The 26,078-nt window shown below is 36.4% G+C and overlaps 1 protein-coding gene and 1 pseudogene across 2 annotated transcripts in view; one reads left to right on the top strand and one right to left on the bottom strand.

The window, feature by feature from the left end:
* Nucleotides 1–26,078, top strand: part of RPS6KC1 (ribosomal protein S6 kinase C1) — a 233,326-nt gene that overhangs the window by 14,118 nt on the left and 193,130 nt on the right. Inside the window, exons 2-3 of the mRNA XM_082658336.1 lie at nt 12,033–12,068; nt 18,451–18,571. Of these exons, the coding sequence (XP_082514462.1) occupies nt 12,033–12,068; nt 18,451–18,571 (157 nt within the window). The remainder of the gene's footprint in view (nt 1–12,032; nt 12,069–18,450; nt 18,572–26,078) is intronic.
* On the bottom strand, nt 18,796–19,536 carry LOC309834959 (NADH dehydrogenase [ubiquinone] flavoprotein 2, mitochondrial-like; annotated as a pseudogene). The gene has a single exon. The product of its transcript is annotated as an NADH dehydrogenase [ubiquinone] flavoprotein 2, mitochondrial-like (transcript).

The raw sequence follows: 26,078 nt of genomic DNA, 5'->3' as shown, positions 1-26,078 counted from the left end.
CCGTTTTTTTCCCTCAAGACTGCTTTGGCTATTCGGGGTCTTTCGTGTCTCCATACAAATATTAAGATGACTTGTTCTAGTTCCGTAAAAAATGCCATTGGTAATTTGATAGGGATTGCATTGAATCTGTAGATTGCTTTGGGTAGTATAGTCATTTTCACAATATTGATTCTTCCCATCCAAGAACATGGTATATCTCTCCATCTGTTGGTATCATCTTTAATTTCTTTCATCAGTGTCTTATAGTTTTCTGCATACAGGTCTTTTGTTTCCCTAAGTAGGTTTATTCCTAGGTATTGTATTGTTTTTGTTGCAGTGGTAAATGGGAGTGTTTCCTTAATTTCTCTTTCAGATTTTTCATCGTTAGTGTATAGGAGTGCAAGAGATTTCTGTGCATTAATTTTGTATCCTGCAACTTTACCAAATTCATTGATTAGCTCTAGTAGTTTTCTGGTGGCATCTTTAGGATTCTCTATGTATACTATCATGTCATCTGCAAACAGTCACAGTTTTACTTTTTCAATTTGTATTCCTTTTATTTCTTTCTCTTCTCTAATTGCCATGGCTAGGACTTCCAAAACTATGTTGAATAATAGTGGTGAGAGTGGTCCTTTTCTTGTTCCTGCTTTTAGAGGAAATGCTTTTAGTTTTTCACCATTGAGAATGATGTTTGGTGTGGGTTTGTCATATATGGCCTTTATTATGTTGAGGCAAGTTCCCTCTATGCCCATTTTCTGGAGAGTTTTTATCATAAGTGGGTGTTGAATTTTGTCAAAAGCTTTTTCTGCGTCTGTTGAGATGATCATATGGTTTTTATTCTTCAGTTTGTTAATATGGTGTATCACACTGAGTGATTTGTGTATGTTGAAGAATCCTTGCATCTCTGGGATAAATCCCATTTGATCATGGTGTATGAGCCTTTTAATGTGTTGTTGGATTCTGTTTTTTTTTTTTTTTTTTTGCGGTAGATACGCGGGCCTCTCACTGTTGTGACCTCTCCCATTGCGGAGCACAGGCTCCGGACTTGCAGGCCCAGTGGCCATGGCTCACGGGCCTAGCCGCTCCGTGGCATGTGGGATCTTCCCGGACCGGGGAAGGAACCCGTGTGCCCTGCATCGGCAGGCGGACTCTGAACCACTGCGCCACCAGGGAAGCCCTTGTCGAGGATTTTTGCATCAATATTCATCAGTGATATTGTTCTGTAATTATCTTTCTTTGTAGTATCTTTGTCTGGTTTTTGTGTCAGGGTGATGGTGGCCTCATAGAATGAGTTTGGGAGTTTTCCTTCCTCTGCAGTCTTTGGAAGAGTTTGAGAAGGTTGGGTGTTAGCTCTTCTCTAAATGTTTGATAGAATTCACCTGTGAAGCCATCTGGTCCTGGACTTTTCTTTTTTGGAAGATTTTTAATCACAGTTTCAATTTCATTACTTGTGATTGGTCTGTTCATATATTCTGTTTCTTCCTGGTGCAGTCTTGGAAGGTTATACCTTTCTAAGAATTTGTCCATTTCTTCCAGATTGTTCATTTTATTGGCATAGAGTTGCTTGTAATAGTCTCTTACGATGCTTTGTATTTCTGTGGTGTCTGTTGTAACTTCTCCTTTTTCATTTCTAATTTTATTGATTTGAGCGCTCTCCCTCTTTTTCTTGATGAGTCTCGCTAATGGTTTATCAATATTGTTTATCTTATCAAAGAAGCAGCTTTTAGTTTTATTGGTCTTTGCTATTGTTTTCTTTGTTTCTATTTCATTTATTTCTGCTCTGATCTTTATGATTTCTTTCTTTCTGCTAACTTTGGGTTTTGTTTGTTCTTCTTTCTCTAGTTCCTTTAGTTGTAAGGTTAGATTGTTTATTTGAGATTTTTCTTGTTTATTGAGGTAGGCTTGTATAGCTATAAACTTCCCTCTTAGAACTGGTTTTGCTGCATCCCATAGGTTTTGGATGATCATGTTTTCATTGTCATTTGTCTCTAGGAATTTTTTGATTTCCTCTTTGATTTCTTCAGTGATCTCTTGGTTATTTAGTAATGTATTGTTTAGCCTCCATGTGTTTGTGTTCTTTATGTTTTTTTCCCTGTAATTCATTTCTAGTCTCATAGCGTTGCGGTCAGAAAAGATGCTTGATATGATTTCAGTTTTCCTAAATTTACTGAGGCTTGATTTGTGACCCATGATGTGACCTATCCTGGAGAATGTTCCATTTGCACTTGAGAGGAAAGTGTAATCTGTTTTTGGAATCTCCTATAAATATCAATTAAATCTATCTGGTCTATTGTGTCTTTTAAAGCTTGTGTTTCCTTATTTATTTTCTGTTTGGATGATCCGTCCATTGGTGTAAGTGAGGTGTTAAAGTCCCCCACTATTCTTGTGTTACTGTCCATTTCCTCTTTTAGAACTGTTAGCAGTTGTCTTATGTATTGAGGTGCTCCTATGTTGGGTGCATATATATTTATAATTGTTTTATTTTCTTTTTGGATTGATCCCTTGATCATTACGTAGTGTCCTTTCTGGCTCGTGTGACATTCTTTATTTTAAAGTGTATTTTATCTCATATGAGTATTGCTACTCCAGCCTTCTTTTGATTTTCATTTGCATTGAATGTCTTTTTTCATCCACTCACTTTCAGTCTGTATGTGTCCCTAGGTCTGAAGTGGGTCTCTTATAGATAGCATATATATGGGGCTTGTTTTTGTATCCATTCAGCAAGCTTGTGTCTTTTTGTTGGAGCATTTAATCCACTCACATTTAAGGTAATTAACAATATGTATGTTCCTATGACCATTTTCTTAAGTGTTTTGGGTTTGTTTTTGTAGGTCCTTTTCTTCTCTTGTGTTTCTCACTTAGAGAAGTTCCTTTAGCATTTATTTTAGAGCTGGTTTGGTGGTGCTGAATTCTCTTAGCTGTTGCTTGTCTGTAAAGCTTTTGATTTCTCCATCGAACCTGAATGAGATCCTTGCTGGGTAGAGTAATCTTGGTTGTAGTTTCTTCCCTTTCATCACTTTATTATGCCATTCCCTTCTGGCTTGTGGAGCTTCTGTTGAGAAATCAGCTGTTAACCTTATGGGAGTTCCCTTATATGTTATTTGTCGTTTTTCCCTTGCTGCTTTCAATAATTTTTCTTTGTCTTTACTTTTTGCCAATTTGATTACTATGTGTCTTGGCGTGTTTCTCCTTGGGTTTATTCTGTATGGCACTCTCTGCACTTCCTGGACTTGGGTGCATATTTCCTTTCCCATATTAGGGAAGTTTTCAAGTGTAATCTCTTCAGATATTTTCTCAGGTTCTTTCTCTCTCTGTACTCCTTCTGGGAATCCTATAATGCGAATGTTGTTGCGTTTAATGTTGTCCCAGAGGTCTCTTAGGCTGTCTTCATTTCTTTTCATTGTTTTTTCTTTATTCTGTTCCTCAGCAGTGAATTGCACCATTGTGTCTTCCAGGTCACTTATCCGTTCTTCTGCCTCAGTTATTCTGCTATTGATTCCTTCTAGTGTATTTTTCATTTCAGTTATTTTATTGTTCATCTTTGTTTGTTCTTTAATTATTCTAGGTCTTTGTTAAACATTTTTTGTATCTTCTCGATCTTTGCCTCCATTCTTTTTCTGAGGTCCTAGATCATCTTCACTATCATTATTCTGAATTCTTTTTCTGGAAGATTGCCTATCTCTACTTCATTTAGTTGTTTTTCTGGGGTTTTATCTTGTTCCTTCATCTGGTACATAGCCCTTTGCCTTTTCATCATATCTGTCTTTCTGTGAATGTGGTTTTTGTTCCACAGGCTGCAGGATTGTAGTTTTTCTTGCTTCTGCTGTTTGCCCTCTGGTCAATGAGGCTATCTAAGAGGCTTGTGGAAGTTTCCTCTATTTTTATATTTTTAAGGATCCTCCATATTGTTCTCCACAGTGGCTGTATCAATTTACATTCCCACCAACATGGTAAGAGGGTTTCATTTTCTCTGTACCCTCTCCAGCATTTGTTATTTGTAGACTTTTTACTGATGGACATTCTGACTGGTGTGAGGTGGTACCTCATTATAGTTTTGATTTGCATTCCTCTAATAATTAATGATGTTGAGCATCTTTTCACGTGCCCACTGGCCATTTGTATGTCCTCTTTGGAGAAATGTCTATTAAGGTCTTTTTGCCCATTTTTCGATTGGGTTGTTTGTTCTTTTTGTTGTTGAGTTGTATGAGCTGTTTGTATATTTTGGAGATTAAGCGCTTGTCTGTCGCATCATTTGCAAATATTTTCCCCCATTCTGTAGGTTGACTTTTAATTTTTTTCATGGTTTCTTTTGCTGTGCAAAAGTTTGATTAGGTCCCATTTGTTTATTTTTGTTTTTATTTTTATTACCTTGGGAGACTGACCTAAGAAAACATTGGTACAATTTATGTCAGAGAATGTTTTGCCTGTGCTCTCTTCTAGGAGTTCTATGGTGTCAGGTCTTATGTTTAAATCTTCAAGCCATTTTGAGTTTGTTTTTTGCATGGTGTGAGGTTTATTTTGGTTTATGTTGTGCATGTTCTGACTTCATTGATTTACATGCAGCTGGCCAACTTTCCCAGCACCACTTGCTGAAGAGAGTGTCTTTTTCCCATTTTATATTCTTGCCTCCTTTGTCGAAGGTTAATTGGCCATAGGTGTGTGGGTTTATTTCTGGGCTGTCTGTTTTTTTCCATTGATCCATATGTCTGTTTTTGTACCAGTACCACACTATTTTGATTACTGTAGCTTTGTAGTATTGTCTGAAGTCTGGAAGAGTTATGCCTCCTGCTTTATTTTTTTCCTCAGGATTGCTTTGGCAATTCTGGGACTTCTGTGGTTCCATATAAGTTTTTGGATTATTTGTTCTAGTTCTGTGAAAAATGTCTTGGGTATTTTGATAGGGATCACATTAAATCTGTAGATTGCTTTGGGTAGCATTGCCATTTTAACAATATTAATTTTTCCAATCCAAGAGCATTGGATATCTTTCCATTTCTTTGAATCCTCTTTAATTTCCTTCATTAATGTTTTATAGTTCTCAAGTATGTCTTTCACCGCCTTGGTCAGGTTTATTCCTAGGTGTGGAAAGTTATATCTTTGAGAAATGAAAAGAGTGGGCATGTCTCTCTTTTTTCATTGTGTTTGATTATTTGTATCTTGACACTTAGGTTTTTTTTTTCAATATGTTACTTTTGTTAATATTTTATCCTCTTAGATCTGCTATTACCCTAAACTAGCAGCTGAATAGTAATAGTGAAGTGGCCATCAGAAGACTTGATTATAATAAATTGCTCATAAAAGTAGCTTTTTAAAATTTATATTTAACTGATATCCATTTGTTTCTAAAGGGACTTATTTTGTGATCATTTTTGGTAGGAAATACAATAGCTAGATTTGAATAAATTTTGTAGTTTTATTTTTCAGTTGCTATCTCTTAATCTTATGAAGAAGACAATTCTTTTGTGTATGTCTGAGTTAAGAGGTTGATTTCAAATCATTCTTATGAGTTATTACGATAATAATTAGATAAAAGAGTGCCTTTCACTTGACTTTTAAGGAAACTAGGTAAAACTTATTAAGAAGTAGATAAAGTAAGTTAGCACTGGAAAGGATTTAGAGGACCTAATGACAGCATGGTTTGTTGTTTATTATGGGCCTTAGTTAGGCCAAGCCACAACATTCATTCTTTTTTTTTTTTTTTTTTAAAGATGGGCAAGAAGACTTATCTTAAGGTCGCTTTTCTTTGGTTTATTACTCAACTGGCAAGAAAGCAGTTTATAGCTAGTGCCAGAGCTGGTATTCAGACTCTCTTTTTCGATCCTTCTGATCTGCCAAAGTGCTTCTTCAATGTCTATTTTTTGGTTTACTTGCATTTCTTTGTGAAAGACAAATGGGTTTACCTAACAGGCATTAGGAGTATTACTTGGAATTTTAATCTCTAGGAGGATAGATCTGTTATGTCCTGGAAAGAGCACTTTGTTGGGAATCACAGAGTTGTGAGATCCAGTCCTGTCTGTTACTGATTAATCTGCTTAGTATTAGTATGCTAATATATGCTTTTGGTCCTTGGTTATCTCATTGTGCCAGACAAGATTGTCTTGTTGATCGAATGAAATAAAGTATTTAATTTCTTAGCACAGTGAGAGAGAGTTAACCTTCAATGTGAGCCCTTATTTGTTTTCCTAAATTCAGAACTTGTCATTGGCATTAACCGAGGCAGATGGACTACAAACGTTGCAGTAACATTTCCCAACTGTGTTTCAAATTTCTGTAGGTGTCGCACTAAATAAATCAAATAATAATAAAAAAACAACCTATGATAAAAATAAAAAGTTGAGTGGATAAATGACCTTGGGGAATACTATATATTTTACTTTTAGAGATTTACTAGGCATAATAGTGTGTTACAGGCCTTGAGAAATTCTGCTGTAAAAAAAAAAAAAATTTTTTTTTTAAAACAAAGGTAAACTGAGTTGACCATTAAGCCTCCTTTGAGAGCACCGATTATTAAAGAATATCCGTATTCCGTGGGATAGGCTTTTGAAGCACAGCTTTAGCACAATAATTTGCAGGATGACTTGGTGATATAATTCTCTATAGCAAAAGGCTCTTCAAGATATGTATAGTACTTACTGAGCCAGTGGTAGCTAATGCTTGCAGTGGAAATTTATGAACTTTAAATGAAAACAATCACTGCTTTAAATTCTAACTTTTGTGAAATTATAGGCTGAATTCTATGACAAAACATTGAAATTCTCCCAGAAAAAAATTACTAAATGCTAGCAACCTATATCAGGGTGAAATTACAGTATTTTTGTTTTGGAATTGATATTACTTGTTGAGATAATTGCTAATATAGTTTTAAAAGTTATAGAAATCTTGGTCTGAGGGCTCAGTTTTGTTCATTTTCAGTATGATGATATTTTTCTTCAGATTCTGATTTGATATTCTTATTTTTTGTCAATTTGGCAGTCCTGCTGAAGAGAATTATTTAGGTAGAAAGAGTTACTACTAAAGGACATTTGGGCTTAACTCATGTTATCCTAATACATTTGTGTTTTTGGTTTTCATTTCAGAGGACACATTGTTAACTCATTTAAGTGAGATTACACACGTGGGAATACCGAATCCTTATAGTGGGATACCAAGTGGTTGAACTTGGTAATGTATTTGGCAAGTGATTATATTTTTATAATGTGATGTAGGAGTCAGACCCAGTGTTTTCACCACTGTGCTTCAGTACCTAGCAGCAGAATAGGCACTGATATTTGTTGAATGAGTAAGAGAAAGAATAAATAAAACCTAATAGTGAAGGGTGTTGTGGAAGTAAGTAAAGTTAGTTATTGCTAAAAATACTGCAGATGAACGGACGGATGCAGTAGAGTACCACAGAAAGAGCACTGAACCAGGAGTCAGACTCTCGAGTTCTCATTCCAATCTGAAGGTGAATAGCCATGTGACCTTGCACAAGTTTCTGGATCTCTTCCTTGTTGGGTAAAAGGAGGACTCATAATAACCACTTCTGCCTAATTCATAGGTTGCTGAGAGAGTAACATGAAACACTGATATATCAATAAAATGCTTTGCAAATGCAAATGTACAAAGTCAAGGTCCCCACCCCCCACCCCGCCCCGCCACATGCCTAGCACAGTGCCTTGAACAGTATTAGCATGGATATGGACTTTCTCTCTTAATACTAAAAAGGAGGCTAAGAAGCAGAGTTAGGACTGATTCTTGGAGTGATTACAGAGTGTTGAGGGTAGAAGGAGGAAGAAGAACCTACAAAAGAGAAGCAAAAAAACCAAAGAGGAAAGAGGAGAATCAGGCCCTCTACTTTCCAGACATGATTTTCACTAAGCTTTGTTTATGTTGTTTGGGAAAAGGATAATTAATGCTCAGGAAATAGCTTTTGACTTAATTTTCTGAACTATGCCTAAGTAAATTTTCCCCCTTTAATATGAGAAGTATGTGAGGGTGAAGAGAAGTTCCATTTGGGAGCTTAAAAATTAAAGACCTTTGGGACTTCCCTGGTGGTCCAGTGGTTAAGAATCCGCCTTCCAGTGCAGGGGATGCAGGTTCGATCCCTGGTCGGGGAACTAAGATCCCACATGCCACGGGGCAACTAAGCCCGCATGCTGCAACTACTGAGCATGTGAGCCACGACTAGATAGCGCATGTGCCACAATTACAGAGCCCACGTGCTCTGGAGCCCATTTGCCACACCTGAGCCGGCGTGCCACTAGAGAAAAGCCCCTGCACTGCAATGAAGAGCCTTCATGCCACAGTGAAAGATCCCGTATGTTGCAACAAAGATCCCATGTGCTGTAACTAAGACCCAACACAGCCAAAAATAAAGTAAATAAATAAATAAATATTAAAAAATAATTTAAGACCTTCACTTAGGTAGTTTGAGTACTTAGGCTTTGGTTTTCTGTAATAACCATGAGTAACTTACTGTGAAAACATTGAAGGTCTTAAGTCACTAAACTGTTCTTCTCTGCTTCTGGGATGCCACTGTGGTCTGGACAAGGAGAATTCAGCGAGCATTCAGTATCATGGGAAGCACCTAGGATGAAGCACTTCTTACTCTGTTGCTTAGCACACTACAGTCTTGCGCACCACCAGACTGTGAGCTCTGGGAGGTGTGAAGGCAGGGACTTTTCTTTTGCTCACCATCGTAGCCCTAGCACGCAGCAGAAGTATGTGAGCCAGTAAGAGTGTGGGTGAGGAATCATAATCAGATTGGTTATTTCTGATGAAATGGTTTTAAAATTGTGGATATCATTAGGGGATTACTAATGTATTTTTGCTTATTGCAGTACACATATATTTGATTTCTGGAATGGCTTACTTGAGGAAAATCTAAAATGTGATACTTCTGATACATATACCAAACCAGGAAATAATTTCTTTTGTCACAAAAAGATCATTTGCATGTGTAAAAAAAGATTATTTAAAATAGCAAGGTACTTTAGTATATTTATAAAATGATTGAGTTGTAAATTAAGGAAATTAGTAAATTTTCAGAAAGGTACATCTTAGAATGTAAGGAACAGCTGAATAAATCTTATTGCCAGTGATCATATGTTGATTATTTTTGGTGGGTGGATATTAGTGGATTGATTATCTCTAACTTTCTTCTCGTTACCACATTTTACAAAAATATAAGAAAAAATTATAGGAGGCAAAATTAAATCATTTAATTATGTGAAACACACCATACTTTTGGAAAGGTGTGTGTGTTTCCAAAAACTTTTGGAAAGTTTTTTCAGGGAGGGTTGGAATTTGAAAGTAATAGCTAAAATCCAGTATTTGAATAATATATGGTTGTTAGTTACCTTTCTAACCTCTTACTTTAAATCTGTGTTGTTTAGTATGGTAGCCATTAGCCGTATGTGGCTACTTTTATTTAAATTTAATTTAAATGAAATAAAATTAAAAATTAAGTTCTTCAGTTGCAGTAGCCATATTTCAAGTGCTCAGTAGCCACACAGAAGCATGTGGCCAGAGGCTACTGTGTTGAACAGTGCAGATAGGGAACATTTCCTTCCATCATCAGACAAAGTACTATTGGACAGCACTGTTCTAAATTAATGAAAATTGCTAAGAGATTTCACCAAATTTTATATCCTGAAAATTGGAGAATAGAGTGGCAAGAAATTGAAAACCTTTTCTGTTGGCATTCTTTTTTTTAATTTATTTATTTATAAATTTATTTATTTATTTATTTTTGGCTGTGTTGGGTCTTCATTGCTGCGCTCGGGGTTTCTCTTGTTGCAGCGAATGGGGGTACTCTTTGTTGCGGTGCGTGGGCTTCTCATTGTGGTGGCTTTTCTTGTGGAGCACGGGCTCTAGGCGTGTGGGCTTCAGTAATTGTGGCACGCAGGCTCAATATTTGCAGCTCACAGGCTCTAGAGCGCAGGCTCAGTAGTTGGGGCGTACGGGCTTAGTTGCTTCGTGGCATGTGGGATCTTCCCGGACCAGGGTTCGAATCCGTGTCCCCTGCATTGTCAGGCAGATTCTTAACCACTCTGCCACCAGGGAAGTCCCTCTGTTAGCATTCTTGTGTTAAATTCTCTAGTAAGAGAGAGAGGGAGATGACTTTTTAATTATGGAGTTCTTGCTCTGTTCGTATTTGATGTCAATTACAGCCAGGCCAGGCTGGGACTATTATCCCCATTTTACAGAGGAGATCAAACCTAGGGAGTATTATCCTCATTTTACAGAGGAGACCAAACCTGTAAGTGGAGCAACTATAATTTGAACCCAGGTTTGTCTGACTTTAAATAGCATACTTTTTGTTTTGGACCTCAGGAGTAGTGTTGAGTTGATCATAATCTCCCAGTTCATTGTCACCAGTCATCAAGGACTTTTTCCCTCTCATCCACAGGCAACCATTTTAATATGTTTGATGTATCTTTTTGTTTGTTTCTGCAGAATACATACTGTAGCATCAAATTCATGATTTTTACATTTGCGTAGAGGGTATTATGTATCTAATGTGAGATTTTCCTACTCTACAATGCTGTTTGATGATTGAAGTACCCAGCCTTCTTCTTTTTTGTAAATTTTGTGAGGAATTCTTTGTAAATGTTGTTAGACTTTTTGTAAATGGTGTTAGACTTTTTGGCTTGCTCAGGGAATATTGATAGGATTATTTGTCCCCGAATGATGTATATAATTCTTAAAATTTAATCCTTGAATATTTACTGAATATTTACCACAAGTCAACTACTGGCCAGGGGAGTATAGCAGTGAACAAAACAGACAAAAGTCCTTGCCTACACACAGGTTACAAAATAGATAACAAGTAAAATACATAGCATAATATTTTGAGAACCATAAATCAGGGGAAAAGGATAGAGAATGCCAGGTGTGAGTAGAGCTGTATTTTAAATAGGAAGGACAGAAAAGTCCTTGCTGAGAAATTGACATTTGGGTAAAGATTTGAAAGAGATGAAGGAACAACCCATGAAAATACTGAGGGGAAAAGCATTTCAGGCAAAGGGAACAGTGAGCATGGTAGCCCTCAGGTAGGGGTGGGGATGCACTTGATAAATTTGACCTCCTGGAAAAGAGATCTGTGTGGGTGGAAAGATGGGGTGGGGGTCCAAGAGGTAATGGGGTTAGGTCCTAGGGCCTTGCAGGATAGTAAGGGATGATGCCAGGTGCCAATCACACCTTAAAGGCCAATATGCAGTCAGTCTTAGGAATTTAAATTTGAATTTAACTGTAAAATGCAGCTCGCAAGCGACCCTAAAGCTCCTTGCATTCCAGCTTGTCCAGCATTCCTTCTCTTGTGTCTGGAATCCTCTCCTCCCCCTCATCCTTCATCTTTGATGTTTTCCCTGACCTTTTCTGTCTGTTTTATTTGCACCCGCATCCCTGTTCCTATCTCAGTCTGTACTTACAGAATGGCCATCTTATCATGTTTACTGTTTTATGCCTTCAGCCAGGAGCTCCTTAAGGATGAGGATGATGTATATAATTTTTTATGGGTTACTTTTGTTTTCTTCTTCACCAGTAGGAGGTCAGTGATTACTTCTAACAGATAGTGGTGTATGGGAGCATTGTGGTTGCTGTTTTTTTTTTAACTTGAAATTTTTATTGAGCTAATTGTAGATTCATATACAGTTGTAAGAAATAATACAGAAAAAAAGACAAAAAACGAAAAATTAAAAAAAAGAAAAAAGAAAAAAAGCAGTGCTATCCTTTTGTATACTTTGTCCAGGTGCAGCTGCTTTTTATGCTTCTGATTTATATGTAGGCTGGAAAGGGGGATAGACAAGCTGTTAGAATTATGTCAAGTAAGAGGGAAAGCATGAGGCATTCTCTTGTGAATGTAATAATACATGAACTTTAGCATGTGGACTTTATTTTAGTTGCCTTTTTGCTTAATTTTTTAGTATGTGTTTCAGATACCGAAGTTATTATATAACTGACTTCTGTGTAAGTGATATGATATAGTATTTCTTTTTCTTTAAGCAAATTGAATTTTTCATACAAATTCTGTTGAAAGTAATGAAATGATTTATGTGTATGCTTTGTTTTAGGTTGTTTCACGAAGAAATCCAGAGGATGTCCAGGAGGTAACATGTTTATCCATATGAAAATTTTATTTTATGTATTTGGCAAAAATTTAATTAAATGCTTTATTGAGGAAACAATTATTTGTGTGTCAGTTTTTGTATTTGTATGTTTATCTGGAGATTGTCTGCAATTCATTAAACAATAGCTGAAGTATCTTATTTCAGACCTATTAAATACATGTTAAGTTTCAGTAGGTGTTAAGTTATATAAATAAGAATTTCAGGAATTATAGTGCCGTTTATAATGTGATAATTTTTCTGATAACTACCACTCATAATATTTCAGTATCAGTTAAGGGCCCCTCTTTACCTATTTCAAAATCATGATGCCTGTTTGGTTAAAAAAAAAAAAACAAAAAACAAAGTATTTGGTAACTAGTACTAATTTTAAAGATCATAATAATAAATTATGTGTTTCCGTTTACTTTCATTTTTATACTGAGTTGGCATGTTAGACAACTGCTTTGGGTGTAGATGTTTCTTTTTAAAATTTTGTAGTTCTTTTACAGACTATTTCCCTCTTTCTGAAATAACAGCTTGTTATATTTTTGCTTAAAACTGTGGAATTCTCTATTTATAATTACTTTATCCTTGTTATATATCCTTTAGGAATCCTAACTGTGAGGAGTTAGCTTTTTTTTTTTAACATTTTAAAATTTACTTTCATTTTGGTCCTTGCTTATTTACAGTAGGATTAGAAGAGCATATATATATATATTTTTTTTTTCTTCCTACTAAAGTGTTTAAAACAGATGTTGTAAATTCGCAGTCTTGATTCTGCAAGTTATTTTTTTAATTGCATTTTAATGTCTTCAGGTGGGCTATATGCTATCTATTTAGCCACAAGCCCCACTACTCCTTACTGTACATACCTAGCTTGATTCATAGATTTAAGTTGATTGTTTGCTGCCGGTTGGTTTGAATTTGTGACACATATTTAGATAATATTTTAACTTTTATATATTACCGTTACTTGCTATATCTGATCTGATATTTGTTTTTGTCCTGTTCTTAAAAAGAGTTCAATAAAAGACACATTTTAAAATGATTTCATACTTTTTCCTTAGGGGTTTTAAGATATCTCACCCCACCCCCCACCTATAGCCAGGAAGAGAATATTGTAATATTGTTATTTAGGAAGAAAAGGCTATATCTATATCTATGTCTAGATCTGTATCTATATATCTCTATCCTTTCAAAATGGCAGTGAAAATAACTTGTACCTTTGATTGATAAAGTACTGTTTTTACTTAAGTGTCAGTTGATTAGTATGAACTATTCCTTAGAATTCTATTAATTATGTTGAATTAATAGTCAATACCAGGCTATTCTGCTTTTGAAAATTTACAACTCTGTTAGAATTGAAAATGGGTTGTGTTTCTGTGCTGTAGTGATTGCTGTGCTGTAGTTTGTGATTGCTGTGCTGTAGTTTGTAGCTTGATGTTCCCCTTTTCCAGGGAGAATCCTGAACCAACCTATCCATGAACATACTCTCTGCCATTTCCTTAATCCTTTTTTGGGGAAATCTCTTTTATAATAACAACTGTTGGTGAACCATTCATCAGAAAACTCTTGTAAGTGTCCTTTAGTTAGATGATTGCATGGTCCTTTGTTAGAAATGGAATAAAATTTTGAAAAGAATGTCTTCTGTCTAGCTTGCTTCTTGAAGTATAAATAACCTTGAAGTTATAGCAACATTTTTTGGTTTCCCACGTATTTCATTTAAACATTGGAATTCTTATTTAGGAGAGGAATTTTACCACCTAGAATTTGTTTCTATTTCCTTTTTTTTCACTTTCTTTCTCTGTTAACAGATTCATTTAGTTATTGCTTAGAATTTAGTCATGCTTCACAAGTGCTATTGAAGATCAGTAGATGTACTGCTTGTCTAAGCAAGTATAGGGCTAATAATATGGTATCCTTATAAAAGTGGAGAAATTTGGCTCTTTTATACACACACACACACACTCCTTGGTGCATGCTACCAGATAGCTCTGTTTTCTTCCTAAGGATGCCAAAACACTCATATGGAGTAAATAATTTAAAATTATCCAGGATAGTTTTTTCTTTTTATCTTTTAAAAATTCCCTCTAAATTTTTATTTAAGAGCAGCATGGGTGAATCTTAAGGGGGACAGCAATAGTTAATGTGGCTTCTTGTTCAGTAGATTCTCTAGAGCAGGGGTCCCCAATGCCCCGGGCCACGGACTGGTACTGATCCGTGGTCTGTTAGGAACTGGGCCGCACAGCAGGAGGTGAGTGGCAGGTGAGCGAGCAAAGCTTCATCTGCCGCTCCCCATTGCTCGAGTTACCGCATGAACCCCCCCCCATGCCTCCCCCTCCCTCCCCCCCCAGTCCGTGGAAAAAGTGTCTTCCACGAAACTGGTCCCTGGTGCCGAAAAGGTTGGGGACCGCTGCTCTGAACACTTGCAGAAGGTAAAGAAAAAGATGGAGATGTTGTGCCCTCCTCCCCCCACCTTTAAAAAAAAAAAAGTAACCTATAGCTCTGTTTTTCTCTAGGTAGTAAATTTCACTGGGGGAATGTGGGAAGGGAGAATCAAAATAGAACTTTCTATGTATCATGTCAGAAATCTCTAATGTTGAAGTCATTTCATAAATAAAATAGTTTTAGAAAAGCTATTTGAGCACATTCGGAAATGTGTCAAGGGAAAGAAAAAGCTCTTCAAAAGGGAAGGAAAGAAAATCTGTAAGCAGATAGTATGGTAGTGATGTTATAGGAAAAGATGATCCAGCTAGTTTTAAATATTATATGAGAGTAAAAAGGACAAAGTTAATTGAATTGAGTGGTTTTGTAAAAGATCTAAAGTTTTTTTGGTATCGTTAAGAGAAATTATATGAAAAGAAAGCATTTGTTTTATGTAAAAAGTATTTAAGGCAGTGTTTTTAATGAAAATTAAGCTTTTATTAAATTTGTAGTCTATTATGATTGTCACTGAACTAATATTTAATTGAGGAATTTTATTCAGAGTAACTATAATAAATAGGAAATTTCTGCAGGGTTGGTTCTGCAGAGTAATAGCTGTTAATATAACTTTTTTTTTTTCCTGATAGGAAAGAATTGATTATTAGAAAAAATATGTTTTGCATGTATCTTTTGGGACTTTGTATAGTCCAGTTATAGGCATCCATACTTGCTGATGTAATGGACATGTGCTTTTGTTCACATTTACATTTTGAAGATTTCTAGAAATGTCCAAGCTCAAAAGGAGTAAGAAGAAAAGGAGGCAGTAGATGGTGACATTTTGGGGATGCTTTGATTTCCTGCCTTTTTTGAGGGTTTATATTTGCTCTTAGGTATTTCACTTCTACAGTCTTAGAGTCCAGAATAAGGAATATATGAGTGAATAAATTAGGGCATGGTGAAGAAACACAGATTCTCTAATTTTTGCTATGACAGACTATCTGCTGGTTTATATGCCATGGTATTATTATCATTATTGTGATTCAATTGTTGACTTTTGCCCTTTAAGTTACTCTGACTTTATCTGAAAATGACCCTAACTAGAATATAAATTTTTTTCTTTTTTTTTGTGGTACGCGGGCCTCTCACTGTTGTGGCCTCTCCTGTTGCGGAGTACAGGCTCTGGACGCGCAGGCTCAGCAGCCATGGCGCACGGGCCCAGCCGCTCCGTGGTATGTGGGATCTTCCCAGACCGGGGCACGAACCCGTATCCCCTGCATCGGCAGGCGGACTCTAGAATATAAATTTTATCTGCAGATTTAATTCTTTCCATGAGCTTCAGTCTTTTGAATAGTTCTCATGTCTCATTTATAATGGCTTTAAGGATTGCATTTCCCTTATGTAAGATTACTGTCATGAGGACTTCGCTGGTGGCGCAGTGGTTAAGAATCCACCTGCCAGCGTAGGCACGGGTTCGAGCCCTGGTCCGGGAAGATCCCACGTGCCACAGAGCAACTAAGCCCGTGTGCCACAACTACTGAGCCTGCGCTCTAGAGTCCGCGAGCCACAACTACTGAGCCTGCGTGCCACAACTACTGAGCCTGCGTGCTACAACTACTGAAGCCTGTGCACCTAGAGCCCGTGCTCTGCAACAAGAGAAGCCACCTCAGTGAGAAGCCCGCGCACCGCAACGAAGGGTAGTCCCCACTCGCCACAACTAGAGAAAGCCCTCGCGTGGCAACAAAGACCTAACACAGACCAAAAAAAAAAAAAAAAAAAATTACTGTCATGAGCCCACCACCCATTTCCCCCTTAAGCCCTTGGCAAGTGTGGTAGGACCATAATTTGATCTATTTAAAAAATATAAAAATAACACTATTTTCCCGTGACAAAATTATGTTAATGTATCAAAATTAGAAACTACAGAGAAGCAAGATAAGAAAATTAAAATCACTTGTAATCTCACTGTCCTGAGACCTTTTACTTTTCGAGTGTTGGTTTGGCTCTCTCAGTTAGTTCCTCTTACTCTGTCTTTTACTGGAACTGTTGATTTTCTGCTGTCAGCATTTGTCTTGTTTACTTCCATTTAAAATAAAATCTCTTCTTCCATCCAGGTGTCATGTGTCATGGCATAGCTGAGCTTCTTAAATACTTACTTTGTGCTTGGTTTCTTCTTTACTTCTGCCTGACCCCCGTCATTCAGTTGTTAGATTCCTCATCTTGTTAGAAATGCTGAGAAATGTTTTCTGAGTGATTACCACCTCTCTCCCGATGACTCCCCAGTTAATACCTCTTGTTTAGTTTTTGCTCTTGAACTCCAAACCTGTCTTTTCTATTGGACAACTCCAATTAAATGCCTCACATGCACCTAAATAAAATATGTCTAAAATTGAACTTCGTTCTTATCTCAAAACAGCGTTTTCTCCTTTGCTCTTTACCTTAGGGAATAACACTACTATTTATCTACTTGCAAAAGCCAAAATTTTAATAATTATATTTGACATCTCACTCTCCTTTTAAATACTTCATTCCCAACCACTTCTCTCTCTCTGTCTTTTTTTGTTGTTGTTGTTCTAGCTGTTATGTCCCTTCAGTGTGCCCACCTAAGTCAGTACTTTGTGTAGGTGCTCCTTCCATAATACGCTTGGGCTACTGTTTTAAGCATTTATCATGCTGTCTTGTGATGTAGTTATTGTGTTGGCTTATTCTTCCTAATTTGACAGGGAACTCTTTAAAGGAGGGACTTTGTTTCTCATTTCTTCATCCTTTGTGCCAACACAGTGCCTAGCATAAAGTAGGCTCATGAAAATATTTGTTTTGATGACTATTTTTGTTGTCAAGTAAATGAATAAAAGGAAGGATAAGGAGGAAGCAGTTTGTTTAAATTAATTCATATTATAGTCTGACTAGTCTCCTAGGATTAAAAGCAAGTCTCCTATATTAAAGCAAGACACTTAGTAATCATGGTAGAATTTTTGATAGTATGGCAGAGTTTAGTGAAGAATTTCTTATATACAGGAGTAGATTTTTTGACAAGTCTCTTAAATCACACTTGGTTACCTCTTTGGCCTAAGATTTGCTTATTAGCATTACACTATTGAGTTTGTTAGAAGTGAAATAATTAGGTTTTTCAGAAGTAAAGGCCCCAATATACCAGGTAATGGAATTAAAAACTCAGTTTTACCCTATTTTGTGGCAACTGAGGGGCTGAATCAGCGACATCAAGGCCCTGTGTCAAATTCTTTTTATTAAGTGTTTTTTTCTTTCTAATTTAATCTAAATAAGTTTAGACAATAATTTAAACTAATGAAAGTAAACTTTTACATGTTGTATAATCTAAATGATTGTTATTTTGTTTTTTTGAAATATCCTAATTTTAGTGATATTCTGATCAGGATTTACCTTGCCTCCAGAAATCTTGTTACTATTTTTATTGAGGTTTATGAAATGCAAAAGTTTAGGTTAACTATTTGCTACAAAGCCATTTTTTTTCAGTGTTTTTCAGATTATTCTTTTAGGCAAGTGCTGAGTATGTTTTTTATGTTTAAAAATTGTCTAAACTACTTTGTGTTTATAAACATGCTGTTTTTGAGATGAATGTATATTTTGACATCTAACTCGTTTCCAGGGTAATAGTAATTAATGTTTGAAGAGGTTAAGTGACATTTTATGTAGTGTAAACCTTTTTTGTACCAGGTTGATATTTTTCTAGTATGAAGAAAATAGTACTTGTTTAAAATGAAATTTAAAAACCCAAACAGAACAGTTTGAGGAAGAATTGCTGCTTTATATTTTTAAATAAAATATTATTAGTTAATTTTAGACCGTTAACCATATTGGTTAGAACGTATATGTTTGCCTTTGCATGACAATTTTGAGCACTTGAATAAAAAGATTATTTGTTTTTCAGATATCTGTGGTTTCACTGTGAGTTACACATTTAATTATCTTCTCTCTTTAGATAATTGTATGGAAGAGATACAGTGACTTTAAGAAACTACACAAAGAACTATGGCAAATTCACAAAAACTTATTCCGACGTTCAGAATTGTTTCCTCCATTTGCTAAAGGAATAGTGTTTGGTAAGTGATTATTTTGAAATTGTGATTTTGAAAAGTGATGATTAGCTAATTATGTATATATACTGAACACTGAAACACTGTACCATGAAGTCAGAAGCCCCTTATTAAGATAATTCCTATCATGCCTCAAGCAATTGAAGTTGTTTTTTCATGTTCTTTTTTTTTTTTAAGATAGGAGATTCCTATTTTATTTCTCCAGTGACATATTTGCTATTGAATATAAATTAAAGGCCTGCTTGCACACCAAAGCCAAGGCCTTTAGGTGGTTCAGTCAAAGAGGTAAGACCTCTGGCTGGCTCACATGAGAATCGTCCACTCCTTGGCCCAGATTTTGGGATTTTGCCAGCTTTGGATTCATCAGTAATTTCTTCAATATCCTTAAGTGTCAGACCCTCATAGTAGTTGTCATTTATTTGAATCATTGGTGCATTTACACAGGCCCCTAAACATTCCACTTCTATAAGAGTGAAAAATTTGTCAGGTGTAGTCTCCCCAACCTTTATTCCAAGCTTTTTCTGAGTAGTCTCCAGTATGCTGTCAGAATTTCGAAGCATGCAAGGTATAGTAGTGCAGACTTGAATATGATACTTTCAACTGGCTTTCTATTATACATTGTATAAAAAGTTGCTATACTCTCATTAGAGGTATTTATAAAACTTCTGCAGCCTTGTTCATAGCAGAGATGGGCAGCCATCCATTCTGTCTTTGGGCTAAATCCAGGACTGGAAGCACAGCTGCTGCTTTATGCCCTCCTGGGTAGTTTTTTACAATGGCCTCTATCCTCTTATAGTTTTTTGGTGTGAAATCAAATGGAGTATCTGGGTTATTCTCAGGAGTATCTCTCTGTACAAATAAGGCTCCTCCAGCTCCATTCTGCACAGCTGTCTTATGCAAATTCCTTATATGTCTTCCCCACTGGGCAGTGAGGCAGGCCGCGTGGACCCGAGTGCCACGGAGAGGAACATGGCAGGCCAAACTGCAGACCTTTCAGGTCACCTGTTTTTTCATGTTCTTGCTGTGGTTTTGTTAACTCAGAATGCATTTACTCCTTTCTTTCATGAAAAAACAGCACCAGAACAACAACTCAAACTCTAACCGATGAAGCAAATAGAAAAACCCTGTAGGAACATGAGGTGACATTGAATTATTCTTATACAGTTGTCCCTTGGTGTCTGTGGGGGATTGGTTCCAGGACGCCCTGTGGATACCAGAATCTGTGGATGCTCTAGTCCCTTATATAAAATGGTGTTGTGTAGTCAGCCCTCTGGATCTGCAGGTTCTGCATCTATGGATTCAACCAACTGTGGATCGACACCTCATATAAGTGAAATCATACAGTATTTGTCCTTTTGTGACTGGCTCATTTCACTTAGCATAATTTCTCAAGATTCACCTATGTTGTATCAATAGCATGTGTCAAAATTTCCTTCTTGTGTCTGAATATAGTCCATTGTGTGTGTAGACACCATTTTGTTTATTTTTTCATTCATCAGTGAACACTTTGATTGCTTTTACCCTTTGGCTATTAAAAATAATACTGCTGTGAACATGGGTGTACACATATCAGTTCAATTCCTGCTTTTAATTCTTTTGGGTGTATACCGAAAGTGGAATTACTGGATCATATGGTAATTTTATTTTTAATTTTCTGAGGAACCATCATATTGTTTTCCTTAGTGGCTGCTCTATTTTACATTTCCACTAGCTGTGCATAACGGTTCCAGTTTCTCTTCCTCCTTGCCAACACTTGTTATTTTCTGTTATTTTGATACTTTGGTGTTCCTTTTTTTGCCTTCGTTTTCACTTACTTAGTTTACTTTTTCTTTTTCTTTTATTTTTTGCGGTACATGGGCCTCTCACTGTTGTGGCCTCTTCCATTGCGGAGCACAGGCTCCGGACGTGCAGGCTCAGCGACCATGGCTCACGGGCCCAGCCGCTCCAGGGCACGAACCCGTGTCCCCTGCATCGGCAGGCGGACTCTCAACCACTGCGCCACCAGGAAAGCCCTTAGTTTACTTTTTTTTATATTAAATTCTCTTTGTTAAAAAAATTCTCTTTGTTAAAATAATTGATATGTTTTTTAATCCCTTGACTGGACCTTGACCAACAGAGTACAGAATGTTATTTCTTGTTTTTTCTATAACTTTACCATAAATTTTCTTGTATGGACAGCTTTATATTCATCCTGTTATTTATTTTAAAATTAATTAATTTTTGGCTGTGTTGAGTCTTCATTGCTGCGTGCTGGCTTTCTCTAGTTGTGGCGAGTGGGGGCTACTGTGTGTTGCAGTGCACGGGTTCTCATTGTGGCGTCTTCTCTTGTTGCGGAGCACAGGCTCTAGGCATGCAGGCTTCAGTAGTTGTGGCATGTGGGCTCAATAGTTGTGGCTCACAGGTTCTAGAGCGCAGACTCAGTAGTTGTGGAGCATGGGCTTAGTTGCTTCATGGCATGTGGGATCTTCCTGGACCAGGGCTCGAACCCATGTCCCCTGCATTGGCGGGAAGATTCTTAGCCACTGCTCCACCAGGGAAGTCCCATCCTGTTATTTTTTAAAAATCAATTTCTGCATGTGGAGTTGTAGAGTCAAAGTATATGGACGTTATTTTTCAAACTAGACAGTTTTTTTTTTCAGGTTATAAAGTACCATATGCAAATAACTCAGATGATACAGAAAACTACTTAAAATAAAAATTCAACCTTAATACCATTTCCTAGATGGTATAACATTTTAGCATAATTTTTAGACTCTGTGTGTGTGTGTCTGTGTGTGCTTGTGCTTGTGTGTACATATGAGTATGCACATGCTTCTTTATCTTTCTGTACATTTAAACTTCAAAATTGAAGTCTTGCTAAATGTAGTCTTGAAACCTCTTTTTCATACAGTGGTATATTGTGATTGTCTTTTCATATCAATAAAAGAATCTACATTATTAATTTTAATAGATGCATAGTATTTCAGTTTTTGTATATACCATGATTTATTAACCAACCTTTTACTCATATATTATTTTTAGCTTTTTGGTATTATAAACAACACTGCTTAATATTCTTATTTGTACACTGTAATGCAGATGTGCAATTATTTAATTAGGATAAATTCCTGGGAGCAAAATTGCTTGGTCAAAGGGTATGCATATTTCTGTGACTTTTGTTGCATATTGCATTATTGTTTTCAAATAATTTTAACATCAGTATTCTTTATACATTGGAATAACTTTAGAAGTCAAAGTAATGCAGGTATACCTAAGAAAATTGAAAAACAAAGCACAAAACAAAGCTAATAGAAGAATGTTCAATAAAAAGCAGTAGTTTCCTGGAGAGCAGCGTCAGGATCATGATAGCATGAGATGATCCCTTCTTTCCCCTTCAGTCTATAACTAGTAAAACAACTCAACAAAGTTTCCTTTGCCTAACAGAACAGGATGCTGAAGAGATCCACACATTTTTACATCTGAAGGTGACTGAACTGAGCACATAGAGGAGGTGGAACCAGGGGAACAGTGGAGGTGGTACCTGCAACTCCAGCCCCTGGCCATGGTGACTGAGTCCACAGCCCCAGAGAATGCGGTAACAGCAGTGGAGGCAGCGCACATGACTCTGGCCTTCCAGCTGCAATGGCACCTGCAGCCACAGGGGACCATGCAGCAGGGCATGTGATCCCGCTGATGCACTGTCAAAAGTCAATGATAAGGAAAGAATTTTAAAGGCAGCCAAGGGAAAAAAGATAGTAACCTGCAAAGGTACCCCCCCATTGGGCTTTCAGCAGATTTCTCATCAGAAACTCTATTGTCTGGGAGAGAGTGTGATGACATACTCAGAATACTGAAAGATAAAAAATGTCAGCCAAGAATAGTCTTATCTGGCAAAGTCGTCCTTCATATGAAGGAGAAATAAAGGCTTGCCCACACAAACAAAAGCTAAGGCAATTTATCACCATTATACCTGTCTTATAAGAAATGTTGAAAGGAGCTCTTCTACCTGAAATGGAAAGGCAAAAGTACACAAAACTTCGAGTAAGGTGATAAATAGATAGAATCAGAAAGTACAGCTCTGTGGCAGAATAGGTTGTTAAACACAATTGTGACATAAAGATTAAAGGGAAAAAAAGCATTAAAAATAACTAGCTACTTCAACTTGGTAATTAACTCACAACATAATGGATAATATGTGACAACAAAAACATAAAAGGGGAAAAAAGAAACATAAAACGGGAAGAGGGAAAGGATGGAACTGTATAGGCAAATGAAGATATGATACTATCAGCATAAAAAGGACTATCTTATCTATGAGATGTTTTATACAAACCTTATGATAACCACAAAACAAAAAATCTAGAGCAGAAACATGAAACATAAAAAAGAGAAAACTGAGCAAAACATCACAGAAAAACACCAAACTGGGACTGCTCTGGTGTTGCAGTGGATAAGATTCTGCACTCCCAATGCATGGGGCCTGGGTTCGATCCCTGGTCAGGGAACTAGATCCCACATTCATGCCACAACTAAGGAGCCGGTGAGCTGCAACCAAATAAATAAATATTAAAAATAAAAAAATCTTAAACCCCCCCCCCAAGAACACCAAACTAAAATGGCAGACACAAACACAAGAAAAAAAAACAATGAAGATAGAGAGCAACCAGAAAATGATAAATAAATGGCAGTACTAAGTCTTCATATGTCACTAATCATCCGAAATGTAAATGGATTGAATTCAATCAAAAGAAACAGTGACCAGATGGATTAAAAAATAAGACCCAACTATTTGTGGCCTCTGGGATACTCAGCTCTAAAGACAAATACAGGCTCACTGTAAAGAGATGGAAGATGATACTCCAAGCAAATGGCAGCCAAAAGAAAGCAGGTGTAGCCATACTTAGACAAAAATAGACTTCAAGTCAAAAAACTAACGAGACAAAGATGGTCATTATATAATGGTAAAGGGAACAGTCTGTCAAGAAGACATGACATTTACTAATAATATATACATCTAACATAGCACCAAAATATATAAAGCAATTATATAACAGTCGTAAAGGGAGAAACTGACAGCAACATAATAATAGTAGGGGACTTTAACACCCCACTTACATCAATGGATAGATCATCCAGACAGAAAGTCAACAAGGAAACATTGGCCTTAAATGAAACATTAGACTAGACTTATTAAATAGACATATACAGAACATTCCATCCAAAAGCAACAGAATACACATTTTTCTCAAGTGCACATGGAGTGTTCTCAAGGATAGACCATATGTTGGGACAAATATCAAGTCTCTTTAAGAAGACTGATCAACTACAAGAAGGCTGGAAAAGGTCACAAATATATGGAGACTAAACAACATGCTGCTGAACAGCTATTGGTCAATGAAGGAATCAAAAAAAGACATGAAAATAAGATGTACCAGAATCTGTGGGATGCAGCAAAAGCAGTTCTAAAACAGCAGTTTATAGCAGTATAGGCCTACTTCAGGAAACAAGAAGAATCTCAAATAATCTAACCTTACAGCTAAAGGAACTAGAAGAAAAGAACAAATGAAGCACAAAGTCAGTAGAAGGAAGAATGTAATAAAAATCAGAGTGGAAATAAATGAAATAAAGAATTAAATGAAAGAAAAGATCAGTGAAACTAAGAGCTGGTTCTTTGAAAAGGTAAACAAAATTGACAAACCTTTAGCTAGACTCACTAAGAAAAAAGAGAAGGCTCAAATAAATAAAATCGGAAATGAAAGAGGTGAAGTTACACTGAAATACAAAGGATTATATAAGAGACTGATATGAACAAATATGCCAGCAAATTGGACAGCCTGTAAGAATTGGATAAGTTCTTAGATACAAGCTTTCAAGTCTGAAACATGAAGAAATATAAAATCTGAATAGACTGATTACTAGTAAAGAGATTGAAACAGTAACCAAAAACCTCCCAAAAAAAACAGAAGTCCAGGACCAGATGGCTTCACTGGTGAATTCTGTGAAACATTCGAAGAAGATTTAATACCTGTCCTTCTCAAACCCTTCCAAATATATTGAAAACAAGGGAATGGTTCTTAACACATTTTATGAGGCCAACATTACCCTGATACCAAAGCCAGATAAGGACAACACACAAAAGAGAAAATTACAGGCCAGTATCTCTGATGAGCATAGATGCAAAAATCTTCAACAAAATATTAAACAAATTGAATACAACAATACATTAAAAGGATAATACACCAAGATCAAGTGACATTCCTTCCAGGGATGCAAGGATGGTTCAGTGTCTGCAAATCAATTAACGTTCTACACCACATTAATGAAATGAAGGATAAAAATCATATGATCATTTCGATAGATGCAGAAAAAGCATTTGACAGTTTTCAATATCCATTTGTGATAAAAACTTTCAATAAAATAAAATGGGTACAGAAGAAATGTACCTAAACATAAACGTATCTAAACATAATAAAGGCCATATATGACAAACTCATAGCTACCATCATATTCAGTGGTGAAAAACTGAAAGGTATTCTTCTATCAGTGGGATCAGGATGCCTGCTGTTGCCACTCTTATTCAACATAGTATTGGAAGTCCTACCCAGAGTAGTTAGGCAAGAAAAAGAAATAAAAGCCATCCAGATGGGAAAGGAGGAAGTAAAACTGTCACTATTTGCAGATGACATGATTTTATATATAGAAACCCCTAAAGATTTCACCAAAAAACTATTAGAAATATTAAACGAATACAGTAAATTTGCAGGGTAGGGAATAAAAGTACAAAACTCTGTTGCATTTTTATACCCTAACAATTAACTAGCAGAAAGAGAAATTAAGAAAACAGTCCCATTTGTAATCCCAACAAAAAGAATAAAATACCTAGGAATAAACTTAACCAAGGAGGTGACAGATTTGTACGCTGAGAACTGTAAGGCATTGTTGAAAGAAATTGAAGAAGACACAAAGTAATGGAAAGGTATCCCATGTTCATGGATTGGAAGAATTAACATTGTTAAAGTGTCCATATTACCTAAAGCAATCTACAGATTCAATGCGATCACTGTCAAAATCTCAACATTTTTCACAGAAATTGAACAAAAAATCCTAAAATTTGTATGGAATCACAAAAGACCCAGAACAGCCAAAATAATCCTGAGAAAAATGAACAAAGCTGGAGATATCACACTCCCTGATTTCAAATTATACTACAAAGCTGTACTAATCAAAATAGCATGTTATTGGCAGAAAACAGGCACACAGATCAATGGGACAGAATTGAGAGCCCAGAAATAAACCCAGACATATATGGATAACTAATTACAACGAAGTAGCCAAGAAAGTACAGTGGAGAAAGGAAAGTCGCTTCAATAAATGGTGTTGGGAAAAGTAGATAGACACATGCAAAAGAATGAAACTAGACCACTACTTTATACCATACACAGAAATTAACTCAAAATGGATTAAAGATTTGAATGTCAGATCTGAAAGCATAAAATTCCTAGAAGAAAGCATAGGCAGTACTCTCTTTGATATT

Source organism: Grampus griseus (genome assembly GCF_964374135.1).
Source record: "Grampus griseus genome assembly, chromosome: 1".
Lineage (NCBI taxonomy): Eukaryota > Metazoa > Chordata > Mammalia > Artiodactyla > Delphinidae > Grampus > Grampus griseus.
The sequence above is the reverse complement of the archived record's forward strand: the minus strand, read 5'-3'. Positions and strand labels throughout refer to the sequence as shown.